The 15,131-nt window shown below is 37.5% G+C and overlaps 1 protein-coding gene across 9 annotated transcripts; it reads right to left on the bottom strand.

Annotated features, from left to right (window-relative positions):
• Window positions 1–4,952: 4,952 nt before the first annotated feature.
• Window positions 4,953–14,914, bottom strand: LOC107809834 (sister chromatid cohesion protein PDS5 homolog D). 9 transcript variants are annotated; one of them, XR_012693875.1, is made up of 16 exons: window positions 14,299–14,905; window positions 13,446–13,652; window positions 13,133–13,314; window positions 12,500–12,626; window positions 12,250–12,417; window positions 10,118–10,753; window positions 9,906–9,995; window positions 9,314–9,399; window positions 9,069–9,120; window positions 7,728–7,811; window positions 6,876–6,961; window positions 6,661–6,712; window positions 6,019–6,102; window positions 5,874–5,917; window positions 5,586–5,772; window positions 4,953–5,280 (listed from the first exon to the last, which is right to left on the bottom strand). XR_012693875.1 is itself a non-coding variant. In XM_075218974.1 (16 exons), the coding sequence occupies exons 2-16, from the start codon at window positions 14,350–14,352 to the stop codon at window positions 5,180–5,182; spliced, it is 2,088 nt and encodes a 695-aa protein (XP_075075075.1). In that variant the 5' UTR covers window positions 14,353–14,411; window positions 14,660–14,882; the 3' UTR covers window positions 4,953–5,179. The 9 variants fall into 9 exon arrangements, 6 of the variants coding, with proteins under 6 accessions (XP_075075075.1, XP_075075076.1, XP_075075077.1 ...); XR_012693876.1 differs by having other exon boundaries at window positions 4,953–5,270; XM_075218974.1 differs by lacking the exon at window positions 5,586–5,772 and having other exon boundaries at window positions 4,953–5,315; window positions 14,299–14,411; window positions 14,660–14,882.
• Between the last annotated feature and the right edge of the window lie 217 nt (window positions 14,915–15,131).

Raw genomic sequence — 15,131 nt, 5'->3', positions numbered from 1 at the left:
CTTGGTCTCTTACACCCCATGGGAACTTCACCACCAAATCCGTTTACCATACACTGTTACCTTCATTTACTGAACCTTCCTTTGCATGGCTCTGGAAATTACCTATTCCCCCTAAACTCAAACATTTCCTCTGGCCTGTTGTCACAATAGACTACCAACAGCCGCTTACTATAATCGCATAGGTTTCGTCTCGCCTACGACATGCACTATTTGTACATCTAGCCCTGAAACTATCCCATATCTCCTTTTTCATTATACCGATGTTGTCCGGATTTGGTTAGAATTCTCGATGCACTCTTCCATCTCTGCACTCAATTACCAATCCTCCTCCTCTATGCTTTGGTTAAAACACTTCATCAATCACACTACTACGCTAAATACACTTCACATTCCAAAGTCTATCGCCATCCCTTTCTGCCTCTGGCACATATGGATAAACAAAAATGCCTCCATATTTTGATCTTACAAAAATTCGCTCTCCAATGCTACTATACTCAAACATGCAGCTGAATATCATTACATCGCCTTACCAAGAAACCCAGCTCCTCCCTCCTCCAATAAAAAATTCAAATGGCACCCCCCTCCATTGAATACTTATAAACTTAATAGTGATGGGGCTGCTAAGTTACTCTCTCACCAAGGGGGCTTCGGAGGTGTCATTCGCGACTCAGCAGGAAATTGGATAATTGGCTATTCAGCGGGCCCATGTCGCGCTTTCTCCAGTATTTACACAAGGGATTTTTACCTATCTATACCATATATCAAATCTTATTACCAAAAATGTTCATAATTTGTTATTTACCCGTGTAGTCCACACTTTTACTACAAATTATATACCAATCCAAAAATAGGTAGATTTTGCCATAAAAAAAAGCCCTAAAATGAGGCACCAGATCTGCGTGTGATTCTGTCAACATCAAATTCGAATTGCTGCGTAATTCTCTCCTTCCTCAACGGAAAGAGATCTCTCTTCTCTCACTCAACTACAATTCTCAAAAAACGCAAGCTACTGAAGCTCCAGTAATCAAACGGAAAGGAGATTTCTGTTCTTCATCTTCATCTTCATCTTCATCTTCATCTGTTCTTCCATATATTTTCCACCATTGATAGCCATTAAAAAACTTGAAAGCTTTGAATTCAAATTTGGGTTTTCAAAAATCATTATTTGTTTGGATTGGGTGTTGTTGTAAATAATTCGGAATATGTTTAGGAGTTTATATCTCAATTTTGAGGGGTTTTGGTGAATATTAGACTAGGTTTTGACTGAATTTTAGATTGAAACTCGAAGAAGAAGAAGAAGAAGACGTATTTCCAGAAATTGTAGATAAATTGTAGTTAAATTGTAGAATTGTAGATATATTGTAGATAAATTGTAGATTGGGAAGACTAAAACTTCTACAAATCTTCTACAATTATTTCGAAAATGCCAATTATGCTACAATTGAAATGAGAATTTGGATATTAAAATTCAATGTATCTATTTTGTAGATATCTTGTAGATAAATTGTAGATTATTTGTATTCTGATTGTAGATGCATTATTTTCTGTTTTCACAAATCCAAAACGACTAAAGCTTCTACAAAATCTTCTGCAAAAAACAGTCTACAATTTATCTACAATTTTTCTAATTTGACTACAAAATATCTACAAATTCTGGAAATATGTCTTCTTCTTCTTCTTCGAATTTCAATCGACTGTGTTAACCAGTAACCTTCAACCACTGCCCAAAAAAAAAAGAGGTCAAAGAATTTCGAACTCTCTGCCATTATTATTTCCAGTGGGAATTCAAGCGGTTGGATCAAAGAATTTAAAATTTTCTTGTGAATCTGAAAATATGATATTCTTCGACGGTGGTGGGCAGTTGGGGATGATCAACGAGAGGAAGCACAGGAGCATCGTGAGTTGTGTGTGTGTTGTGAACAGTTGAGATGAAAGGAAAGAGAAAGTGGGAAGATACAGTCCTATAATTATGCCTAATATAAATGAAGCCTTAATTATATCCCTAATTTGAATTATGGTATAGAAATGGTAATTTGGTATGCTTAAATGTAATAAACACAAACCTTAAACATTGAGGGTAATAAGGTTTGATATACGGTATAGATAGGTAAAAATCCCTTTACACAAAGCTTCTTAGACTTATAAGGACTAAAAATCGTCTTTCTTCATGGATTTAAGCCTCTCGTAGTCAACATAGATGCTCAAACAATACTCCCTCTCCTAACCAACTCCCACCCCTTATTTAACAATATTATCATGGAATGCAAGTACCTTCTTCGACAACTGGATGGTCCGATCGTACTACACACGTACAGGGTGCAAAACCGGGTGACTGATATACTTGCAAATTTTGGTTGCACTTTGGACAACTTTGCGGACTTCACTACTTTCACACACCCGCCAACTTCAGTACAAACAGCTTTGGAAGAAGACAAACTAGGAATGTTTTTTTTTAGACACATTGTACATGTTACTGTATGTAACACGAAGACGCCTCTTTTTGTAACCCCCTCTCGGGGATTTAGCTAGTTCTAGCTCAAACCCCCTCCCCTCCTTTTGTCACGACCCACAGCGAGGTCGTCCATGTAATTCTGTTACTTATGCAGGTCCGCCGTGTCCTGTGCCAATGTCAACTTTAGCTCCTTGTACTACGCACTCTTTATCTTAATATAACTAGTTTCTTTTGGACCAAAAAAAAAAGATAGATACCACAGCTTGTCAAAATACCATCGAACTTTCAGTTCAGAGTGCAACTACAGGGGACAAGTGTAACTAACAGAAAGACCTCTTGGATAAAGAGACATTCGGCCCTGTTGAGGAGTTTCTTTTTGCTTTCTTCTTTGAAAACTTGCTCCAGTTCATCTACCAAAAGCCTTAAAATATCAATAATAAGCAACAACTACAACTTATTGCCACTGTTGGAGAAAGATTGTCCCGACCCCGAGCTTGAAATTAAGAAATGACCACGTTATCTTCCTCGGTCTGGAAAAGAGAAAAGAAATTGTAAAATGAGTATATGTCAAACACATTCATCTCAAATACCTCATCTGTGGATACCAATTCCAAGTCAGGTTGTGTAACTTGCTTGATATTTCAAACATTGACAACATTGTCAACCTCTCTGAGGAATTGCTACTAGCCGACTAATTTCTGTTTGATGCTGGAAATCAGTGGAGCGCCGGAGTGCGGAGGTTGTTCCCATCATTGAAGTCAGGGTGTGGGACTGAGCCTTCCGAATGAGAAAGAAGAAAAGTGCTTAGTTTCGTTGGAAAAACCAACGCAAATATCATATTGACTTTCTCTCGCCCTACTTCTAAAGATAGATAGAAAAGGTTGGAGAGAATGACTTTCTGAAATTCTCTCCTTTCTAAAGCTGCAGTAAAGAAAGCAAGTGAGGCGGGCTAACCCGCTCTTGTAGCTCTTGTTCCTATGTTATGAAGCTAGGATTCCTCTTGTTCTTCTCTTGAGCTTGTAAAGGAGCCTCAACCTTGGTATCGACGAATCACCAGTCTTTCATTTAGGGTATTATCCGCTGGAGATCTGCCAAATCAAGATGAGATGGGACGGCCGTTCAGAGGCCGCAGCGGGACTACCATAGGAAAGCCCTCGAGAGAGGAGAAAGAAAGACTCTTTTCTATTGTCTGGGAATACGCGGACTTCTGGGCTAGGTCTCGATACGGAAGGAATATAGAGGGCGGGCGTCGAAACCCCATGCTTTGAGAGTTCCTTTCTGCCAGCACTTTCTCTACCCGGGAGTCAAAGTGTTCCCTCTCTGATATCTAAGTTTTTTAGATGAGACGGTTCACACAATTCACCATAGTAGAGCAGGCAGAGGTCCAGGATTCGAGTCTTGCCGCCACTTATTAACAGTGGAGGTAGGAGATCCAGTTAACGAAAAGGCTAGGCTGCAGCTATTCAAGCATCTCAAAGACCCTTCTCAAGCCTGAGGCCTAAGTTGGACTTTCTCTTTCTGCTACTTGCCACTCCGAAGTTTAGGATTTTGTTTCGAACCGATGGGATTTTTCGAATGGTAATGAAGCTTGCCATTCTCTTTATTTGTCACCATTACTTGACTTAGAAAGGCGAACATCTGGGCAAGGGAAGGATCTAAAACCGCAATCCCCTTTGGGGGCCAAATACCTCCGATCTCTACCGTAGGTGCCAAAGCCTTAGCCCCTCTCTCTAACTAAGGATTCAATCCAGGGACGCTTGGGACTGGATTGAATCTTCCGCTTTTTTATATCAGCGAGCTAGACCCCAAGCAGGCTCTTAAAGACCACTCCTAGCGCGTCAGTCATTTCGCTCCCAAAGAGCTCCCTAAAAACGTTGCCAATATCGACAGCAGCTCCTGTTCAAGCTCTTGTTTCGGTTCCCGCAAAAGAAATTGTTGCAGTCTCAACTGGATAAATGAACAGCTTCGCATCCGAAGCTGACCTTTAGCTAGCCGACCATGTGCCAGAAGTCTATACTGGCATTTCAATAGGTCAAGCAAGTCCGCTGCTTAAGTCAGATAATGGTAGAAAGTACATCTCCCAGAAACTGCTGCAGGGTGATGAAGACAAAAGAAAGCTTCACTGGATATTTTTTGATACTATGTGCCTACCTATTCAGGAAGGTCAGTTGTCATTTGAAAGTAAAGGCTCTTCTCCTGTTTTACGAATCCTACAACTCTCTTTACTGAGCGAGACTCCATCCATATCCCTACTAGTGGTTTTTCTTTCATTCAATCATCACTTGTTTGACAGCTTAAACTAGGCTCCACTTTAGAGATAGGTTTTTGGTTAAAAAACCTCGCGAATTGACTTGGGTTACAGGTGTGGTTCTGGCTGTATTAACCGCATCTTTTGGCGTAACTGGTTATTCCTTACCTTGGGACACTTTGCTGATCCATGGGGTTTTTGTTTTGGTTACAAGAAGTGCTTCTTTGATTTTCATGGAAGTGACTATGAATAGAAGGAAAATTCTAGCAAGAATCTTAAACAAAATTTACAGCCAATTAATCTGTCCCCGTGGAGTGGATAAAACTCCCAGATACAAATATTCAAACATACATTTGATGCCCCAAAAACCAATCCTAACTAGATATTTATAGGATACATACTTTTTACGACAAATAACTAAGAAAACTGTAATGTCTGATCTGATAGCGGGCAGGAATGGTAGCTACGTATTGAAGAAGTTAGACTTGTTCAAGGCTGCCCAAATCTTGATCTCCTCTTTCACGCTTTCTTCTAAAATAAGTCTTCACCGATGGGGTTTTATCACTTTCCCTGCCCAAATCTTTCAGGTGGTGAGATCTGCTGTGATGTGTCATACTTTGACAACATTAAAGTAAAGAAGGCTGATATTAGCCTCAGACTCTCCAGACAGCGACGACATGCATAAATCGTTTGTTTTGCTGTAACTTGAATATCCAAACAAAGATTTACATAAATAGAATTTTTTTTTTATCTAAGCTACAGCTAGGACCAAAAAAGGCTTGCCTACTAAGCAGAGATGCCTGAAGTGCCTGAACTCCCCCATAATCACAGTTGCATGGAGCAGGCACGATTTTTTAATGGAAATATAGTAAATTGAGAAGAAACGTGGAGCTATTCTAAGAGCAGCACAAGAATATTGACACGTCAAGGTGATGTGCTGGACAAGGAGCCCGGTGCACTAAACTCCAGCTATGCGCGGGTAACAGGGAAGGGCCGGACCACAAAGGTTTATTGTAAGCAGTCTTACCCTGCATTTCTGCAAGAGGTTTCCACGGCTCGAACCCGTGACCTCCTGGACAATTTCTGACAAATAATTTGCTAGGAACTAGGGAAGCACAACCACCAAAGCTGGATATCCCAAATGTTATAATGAATTTTAGATTCAATACTTACGTAACAGATGAAACAGCAGGGCCTTGAGTGTTTATTTCATTGTCCTGAACAGATTGAACCGAAACGAATAACATCATAAGCAGATATAACGCAACAAGAATATGAAATCTGTCTGAGAGAACAGTATATCAAATGGGTGAAGAACCTTTTGAGATGAATTGTCTTCAAGCATCTCCCACCGTTCTTTATGTAGTTTCAAGATTTTTACTTCACCATCAACATGTACAACCTAAAACGGAAACGCCAAAACAGCATGGGTCATTTAGAATTTCCAGGAGGAACTTTTGCAAAATGTTTAAGCCAATAAAACATGGTTCAAGCTAGATAAGATTGCTATTTCACGATCAGCAGATATTTCGTTTCCTTGTTATGAATAAGCTCTATGGAAAAGAGGTTTTCTAAACTGTAAGGTCATACCTCTATGTAAAAAGGGATGTATGTGGCAGATCTTGAATTTGAATAGTTAAATAGATTTGGACATTCCCTAGTTTATGCGACCCCATTTAGCTCAACATGGAGATAGAGTTGGTTTTACTTACAAATATATTAGCAGTGGTAGGAGAACGTTTGTTCACTTAATCTTTACCTGAAATAATTTTGATAAGGAAACATATATACAAGGGCTCAAACAGATAGATGATGTTGAATTGTTATTATGTACGTGCATTAAACATTTGAATATATCTCAAAATGAGAAGTGTATAAAGTAAAATGGAACATATAGAGTAACATAAAGAAAATTATGAATTAGTGAAACAATGACAAGGCTTCATTATAATCTCGTTACCTTGTGTCTCTTTTTCACAGGATCAAAAGAAGAAATGATTGCCTCGTAAAACCTACAAAGAGAATTTTAAGATGATAAAATGTATCTAGAATATTCGTTCTTATTCAAGACAAAATAAAAGGCGAACTGGTGGAAATGAAATTGAAGATGTCATCTGAAATCAATATTTTTACAATGATGTTGCAGTTCTCACATCAATATTTTAAATAACTTACTCTTCATCCAATGGACACCAAACTTTTATTCTAGCGCCAACCAGTTCTTCACCATAACATTTGATGTTACGACGCCTCTTAGAATCCTGAATGAAAAAATTAGAGCCACGAGTTCTTCAGACATGAAAGCATTCAGAACTACTTTTTTCACAAAAAATCCTATTAATCCCCTTCTCAACCCCATTGAACCAACCGTGGTTCCCCCACCATTACCCCAGCGTGACTCAGCCCCTCAACCTACAGTTTGAAGGTGGAGGCAGCTAACCACTAAGTCAACCCGCTCTTGTTTGGAGAACCACTTTCAGAGCAAAAGAATTGGGTCTAAAAACAGACTTTCTGTCAGTTCTACGATAAAATGAAATAAAGTAAAGACTGGTATCTGCTCTAAGTTGAAAAGAGGGGAGTTGATTTTTCTGCAAGTTTTGGCACATTATAGAGAGCTAAAAACTAGTTATCCTGTAAGAGAAGTTCTTAAAAGCAGTGAAGTGCCAAAATGTGAGATATGGAATCAGTATATGAAGCATTTCAACAATTTACATCCACACATGCAAGCTCTGATAATTGCATATATGGAGGTCACATATAAGAACTACAGCTAAATATAGTGGTATATCAGCATCTCTGACTAATAGTTTAGTTGCCTGTACATCTCACAAGTAAAAAAGAGAATTGTAAAAGGAAAGTAATTGATAATCCGTAAATAGCAAAATTAAAATTATCAAAGATCTTGAAATAACTATTACTAGGCTGCTCTGAACAGATTGCACGAAAAGAATAACATCACAAACAGATGTATTGCAACAAGAATATGAAATCTGTCAGAGATAACAGTATATTAGACAGTTGAAGAACCTTTTGAGATGAATTGTCTTCAAGTATCTCCCATCGCTCTTCATGTAATAACAAGTTTTCTACATCACCGTCATCATATAAGACCTAAAATGGAAACATCAAAACAGCATGGATCATTTAGAACGTTCAGGAGGAACTTTATCGAAGTGTTAAAGCCAATAAAACGTTGTTCAAGTTAGATAGGATTGCTACTTCACTATCAGTATATCTTTCCGTTCCTTGGTTAGTTATGAATAAGGTCTACAACACAGAGGTCTTCTATACTGTAAGGTCGTACATGTATGTAAAAAGGGATTTATGTGGCAGTTATTGAATTTGAACAGTTAAATAGACTTGGCCTTTCCCTAGTGTATGCCATGCCATTTAACTCAAAATGAAGATTGACTTACTTTTACTAACAGATATATTAGCAATGATAAGAGAATCTTCATTTGACTCAAGTCTTCAACTTAAATTATTTTGACAAGGAAACATATGATACAAGGGTTCAAACAGATCAAGGATGCTGAATTATTATTATTACTACTACTACTACTACTGTTGTTGTTGTGGTGGTGCACGTGGTTGTTAGGGTGGGTTAGAGTCCCACATTGGTTGAGGCAATGTGTTGTGGTTTTCTTATATGGTCTTGGACATTGACCTACTTTTGGTAAGCCCAATGTCCATATCTTCACATGGTTTCTGAGGCAGATCTATCCCTGTTTGGGCCCCCTGTTATATTGCCCGCGATCCAGTTGGAAGCCTTTGGAAGGCCTAGGCATGCGAGGGGGTGTTAGAGCGGTTTAGAGTTCCACATCAGTTGAGGAAATGAGTTGTGGTCTCCTTATAGTCTTGGGCAATCCTCCCGCCATGAACAAGCTTTTGGGGCTAAAGATTTGAATACATTTTAAAATAAGTGTGAAAAATAAAATCGAACATACAAAGTGTGCTAGACATGAGGTAAAATGACTTCCAGGAAAATGTTTTCCATGAGTAAGTGTTTTCCAAAATCATTTTCTGGTGTTTGGTATGACGGAAGTCATTTTCCATGGTAACGAAAATTTATAACTATCGCAACTTTTAACTTCATATTACTTGTTTCAACTAACCTTTAGACATTATTATTAATCTCTAGTACTCAAAAGTTTCATCAAAACATTCTCCAATTTGCTAAAATTATAATTAATGAAAATATTTTTCACTAACCAATCACATACCAAAGGAAAAAAAATCCGTGGAAAATATTTTCCAACAAAACATTTTTCATAGAAAATGACTTCCATCATACCAAAATACCAGAGTAACTTAAAGAAAAGTATGAATTAGAGAAACAATGACAAGGCTTCATAATATTCTCGTCACCTTGTGTTTCCATTTCACAGGGTCAAAAGAAGAAATGGCTGCCTCGTAAAACCTACAAAGAGAAACTTTATGATGAGAAAATGTAGCAAGACGTAACAGAAAATATAGATAGACTCAATAACTGAAAGCTACAACAAGTTGCTGAAAAGAGTGTGCTCGCAGGATGGTTGGGTGAATGGGCGTTATTAGTACACAAAATTTACGATTGTGTTGCAATCCTCACATAGATATTCTAAAGAACTTACTTTTCATCCAATGGCCACCAAACTTTTATTCTAGCGCCAACCAGTTCTTCACCATAACGTTTGATGTTACGACGCTTTTTAGAATCCTGAATGAAAAAATTAGAGCCACAGGTACTTCAGACATGAAAGAATTCAGAACCACTTCTTTTAGAAAAATCCTTTTAATCCCCTTTTCACCCCCCTGAATCAACCGTGGTTCCCCACTTAACCCCAGCGTGACACAGCCCCTCAACCACTAAACCAATCCTCTCTCGTCTGGAGAACCACTTTCAGAACAAAAGAATAGGGTCTAGAGCAGAAGCGCCATCAGTTCTACAAAATCTAGTGAAATAAAGTAAAGACTGATATCTGCTCTAAATTCAAAAGAGGGAAAATGATTTTTCTGCACGTTCTGGCACAATAGAGAGCTAAAAACTAGTTTGCCTGTGAAGGGAAGTTCTTAGGAAAAGCACTGAAGTAGCAAAATGTGAGATACCAAATCAGTATATGAAGCATTTCAACAATTTACAACCATACATGCAAGCTCTGATAATTGCATCTATGGAGGTTACATAGATAAGAATTACAGCTATATATAGTGGTACATCAGTACCTCATGTTTGCATGTGGCCAACTTCCTCCAGGATTGATGATTAGCACATCCGTTTAAGTTATTTTCATATCTGACTGATAGTTTAGTTGCCTGTACAGCTCACAAGTAAAAAATAGAATTGCAAAAGGAAAGCAATTGATAATCTATACATCGCAAAAATTAAATTAGCGAAGATCTTGAAATAACTATTACTGAGCTGTATTGATGTCAACCTCATCTCCAGAATCGTCAAAATCAAGCATCTTAAAAGAAATTCTTTTTTTCTTCTTTTTCCTTCCATCAATTAGTTCCAGTGAGGGCTCCTCATAGTCACTGATGTTTCCTTCTTCACTTTTGGTGCTAAATTCAGATTTGCTATCTGCATCGTAATTGGAAGCAAACTCATTCTTCCTTGAGCTCCTTCCTTGTTTTCTTTTGGCACAAACTGTGTGTTTGGTTCTCTCTTCCCCAGTGAGACCTAAGTGAAGAGAACCTTTTTTCTTAACTTGGGACTGCAGCACGTCTCCTTCTGGAACTAATGCAGCTAGGTGAGCATCCTCATTTGTCAGGATCTCTTTCATTTTGGGCTGACCCAAATGACCATGACTTCCATTGCTAATTTCCGGGTTTTTGGACGCTGAAGAATGCTGTCCGCCACTACCTGTAAGTTCACTCCTCCTTGAAACTACTTCTGCATTTGTTGCTGGTTGCACATCTTCTGGATTGTCAGGTTTCAAGACATTCGTTGTACAAGTATCCTTTAGCTGCTCCATGTGAGTGTCATCCTGCAGTGCAGGCTCACAAAATTCGGAATCGGATTGACCAACTTTTACAAGATGTCGAGTATCAGGCACATTTTCATTTGCCATCTGATCAACAAAATTTTACAAGAGAAAAAGAAAGAAAGAAATCTGTGAGTACCGTTATCTATGCATATACGAAACTGTTGTAGCTTACTAATTAAAACAAAACACAATACAAGCACTTATTATAATGCATTCCCATGCTCTTTTGGCCAAATATTTCATTAGAGCCAATACTGCAATAACTGCATTCAGCATGAGGTGCACTTTTCATCTCAAATCTTGCTAACTACGTTCAACACTAGAGTACTCTAATGTAAGTTGAGTATCGTTATTCTAAAGTTGGCTCTAACCATTCCTCTGAGTGATGTATGTTTATAATAAGGATAACTGGTCAAGATTTCTGCAGAGGAGAACTTTGTTAAAAACTGTATGTTTACATTGTTATGACAATGACAGCCCTGCAACACCTGTGCCTGCACCGCATATAAAATGATTTACAAGTTTTCTTCACCTCTAAGGGGAGGAGGTCAGTTTAATTTTCTTACTAGTGCAAGACAGATGCATCCAGACTATACATCTTCAAGCTAAATGTGCCATACGCTATGAGACAGAAATAAATGTTCTCTTAGCAGTACTATGTCTCTAACTGCAACTAAATAGGTTAAAGTCAGAAGATATGCATTATTCGAGAACCGCAGTTCAGAAAGACCTAATCCTTGAGGACAACAAGGAGTTGCACACGACATACTATAAACTTCCAATAGCTGTATCTTGAAGTGTTATCTCTTCCATTTACAGCCAAATAAGCTGGGCATCTAAAGAACATAAGATCCGAGCTGCCGCCAGGCATAAAAGTCAATATAATCTTAAGCCATATCATCAGAAAATCCAACCAGTTAAGGGGCACAGCATTCCTGCGATTTGTGTACCATTAGACTTCCCTTTCTCAACTATTGGTTTTTCAATCCTCGCACAACCCAAAAGAAAAGAAAATAAAAGGGTACATTTTGCTGTTGCCTCCTTGGTAATTTGAAGTTTGATATCTTTCTTTATTATGTCTCAATACTTTCAAATCTAACAGTTTACAATAATAACATTTTCTGTGCAATTTGTCAGTGGCAACCTTTACTGTGATTAATTATACTGCAGTAGGCTTAGGCCTAAGAAAGATAACAATCTATTTTTAAGGAATAATTAACTGAGGATGCGGTTGGCATTTTATTTGGAGCAAAACTGCAGGAATGAGACAGAGGGGCTAGATTTATAAAGAGACATGAAGTTATTTAGGACCAATCTCAACTACCATCCTGCACAAGAAAGAAGGAAAAGTCTACAGTTTTAATCACAATGTTTATTCTCCACTTATATGTATAAATGAATGCTAGGATATATACACAGTGAAAGTGAAGTATCAACATTAAACAAAGCATCATGTCAATAAGCATTTCTTTCAAGAAAATCAGGCAGTTTTTTTTTTCTATTTAAAAAAAAAACAAAAAAAAAAGCAGCAAGAAGTCTTTGTTTGTGGTGTAGACGAGATAATTATGAATACAACGTACCATTTGTTCTCCTTTTGGAATTTCCTTGCATATTGAGGCAACAATTTCAGCACAATCATCAGGATTTAAACTCATTGACTTCAGGGCTTCTGCAAGATAAGGTTTAACAATGGCAGCACTCTTTTCTAGGACTTTCTCCCCCAATTTTGATGAAACAGGTGAAGCAATCTGGATAAAAGAAAATATTGGGTTAAAAAAAGTTCCGAAGAATTATGTTAAACAAAGAGGTTCACGGGAAAAGATTTATTGCCTGATTTCCTTTTTTGACACTATCAAGAATTGGCCGTAGAAGCTCTACTGAGAGTTCATCACTGTCTTCTATGAGCTGAGTCATGATTTCTTCCATCTTAGTGAATACATTATGAGGATGGTAAGGCCTTGATAGAAAATATAACATAAACATTATCTTAGTAAGCAACCAAAAATATTAACTCCAGAATAACCTTACACTCATATGGTATGATTTACAATGGCAACAGTCTCCTACATGCTTAGTGCGAATGGAGTATATGCAAGATACTGAATAGCACATACAGTTGAGCAGCGTTTCAAGGTATAAGTATATTTCAGCTTACCACCTTTCTGAGCTAGTTAGTGCCAAATTACTACTTGGCTAATATATAGACAAGAGAAACCACAATCATGACAATAAATTGACAAGGATCAATCGATATATGTTCCATCTTAATGGATAAGCAGTTAAAAACTCAAAGCACACTGCAAAGTCGTAAAGAAATTTATAGTTCACGCAAACTTAATCTGAAGTTGGTTGACTTCATGCCAGAAAGAAATGAATGAGCACTCTACGTAACATTGAAGAATGAGAGAATGGCTGAAAGCAATGGTGATAATAGCCATGAGAAAGAGAATTTTGACTAAATACCTGATAATCCCGAGGAAAAGTTTGAATATCTCAATAACTAAGGTGTCACATTCAAAGTCCAACAACATCACAAAGGCCCTTACTTTAGCAACAGTTTCAAGAATCTGGACCACCTTATAGTAACTGCAGCCGGAAACATCAGATAATTTTTTCAATGCCATTACAGTATGCTGAAGAATTTCCTGAGATGTGTGAATACATGCATGTGAAAAGAAAATGTAAATGGTTGTATAATTGAGATAAAGAAATTGATCAGGTATAAAAAGAACATATTGCCCAAAATAGAGGACAAACTAGAATGGTATATTTATACCTCCATTCGTTTATCATCGTCATAAGGGTGATGTGGGGCAGTTATTCTGAAAAGCTCAGTGATACAACAGACAGCTAAAACTTTGACATCTTCATTGTTATGCCTTAAAAGCTCTTTCCCGATTAATGCATTCATTACAGGCTGAAGTGCAATTTTCATCGAATCGGGAGGGCATTGACCTACCATTATCAGTAAGGATTCAACTCTCTGACCCAAAAGAAAAAAAGGAAGATGGAGGAGTTAGCTTGCAATGCCATAACATATTAAAATATGAGCAAAACCAACTTCCAGAAAATAATACACACATTAAGCTGTCAATTACAGTTGTAGTTTATACACAGTAAACCATAAATTGCAAATATATAAGTATCCTGGGTCTACCGGAAACAGCATTTCTGCCTTCTTAAAGGCAAGTGTAAGGTGTGCGTACTCCCCGGACCCTACTTGTGCGACTACACTGGATATGTTGTTGTTGTTGTATATATATATATATATATATATATATATATATATATATATATCAATAAATAGATAACTTCCATTTTAATTCCAAATTTATTACACTAAAACTGCAATTCCCCTTTCCACCTCAGTTCTGATTCAATTCCATCTCATTCAACATTAAAAAGCAGAAAATATCCATTAAGAGCTAAAGAACCATCCTGCTAGAAATTAAACTAAGGCTTCAAAATCTATCAAATTGACAGGCAACCATTGCCTCTAAAAGTCTTTCCATTAACAAAACAGAACAAAACTGATAAGCTATCACTGCAAACAGCAATATATCACACACAAAGAAATGTCCCTTTATATTTATACGAGGCATACAAACAAATAAAGATTTGATCTTTACTTGGAGAAAGTTGAGGAGGTCATCAATGGAAGAGGGAGGATTCATTAGCTTCATCCCATAAGCTGTGAGCTTGTCTTCCACCTCTTTTTCGGAAGCAGTACAGGAACAAGAAGCTGCCATTCCCAGCAGCACTACTCAGTCTCAAGAATCAAGAACCCAAAAGAACACTCCAATGAAAATAATATAGCAAATTGAAAGATTATAACTTTAGTCCTGGTGATCTAAGAAGAGAGTGAAAGTGGGAAAATGTCAGGCATGCAGAGGGTAATTTTTACCGGATTCTTTCTTGGTTTTTTGTGTTTTTTGCCTAATTTGGGGTTGAAATCCGTGATTTTTTAACTTCTAGTACTAACTTTTTTACCTGTGCTTAGTTCAATGTAATGGTGTTGGAACTCAACGTGTCAATGCAAATTGGGAGTTTCAACTTTGCTGTTGAACAGTTGAAGTGAGAGATCACTGAATCAGAAAGCTACTGTATATGTTTATTTTTTGATGAGAGGAATTGACATATTTATCTTTCAGATGTTTTTGGGAACATGAGTATTTGGGTTGTGGGAGTAGGTCTAATATTGGAAAAGTAACCACCATCTGGTCAGTGTACTGGCGCGCCTCAAAATTTCTCCTTTGGGCTTTTTATCCTTTGTTATTAGTAAAATAAAAGTTTGACAGCAGCGTAGATTTTGGGGGATTTGCAGTCCTACACTATTTTTATGTCATCTTTTAATTTATACCCTATTTTAAAAATTATTGATTTTCTAACCAACTAACAAAAAATTTATAATAATATGACAATTATACCCCTTCTAAAACATATAAGAGTCTGTCTCTCCTCC

The sequence above is a fragment of the Nicotiana tabacum genome, chromosome 8 (assembly GCF_000715075.1).
Source record: "Nicotiana tabacum cultivar K326 chromosome 8, ASM71507v2, whole genome shotgun sequence".
Classification (NCBI taxonomy): Eukaryota; Viridiplantae; Streptophyta; class Magnoliopsida; order Solanales; family Solanaceae; genus Nicotiana; species Nicotiana tabacum.
This window is presented reverse-complemented; position numbering and strand designations above follow the sequence as displayed.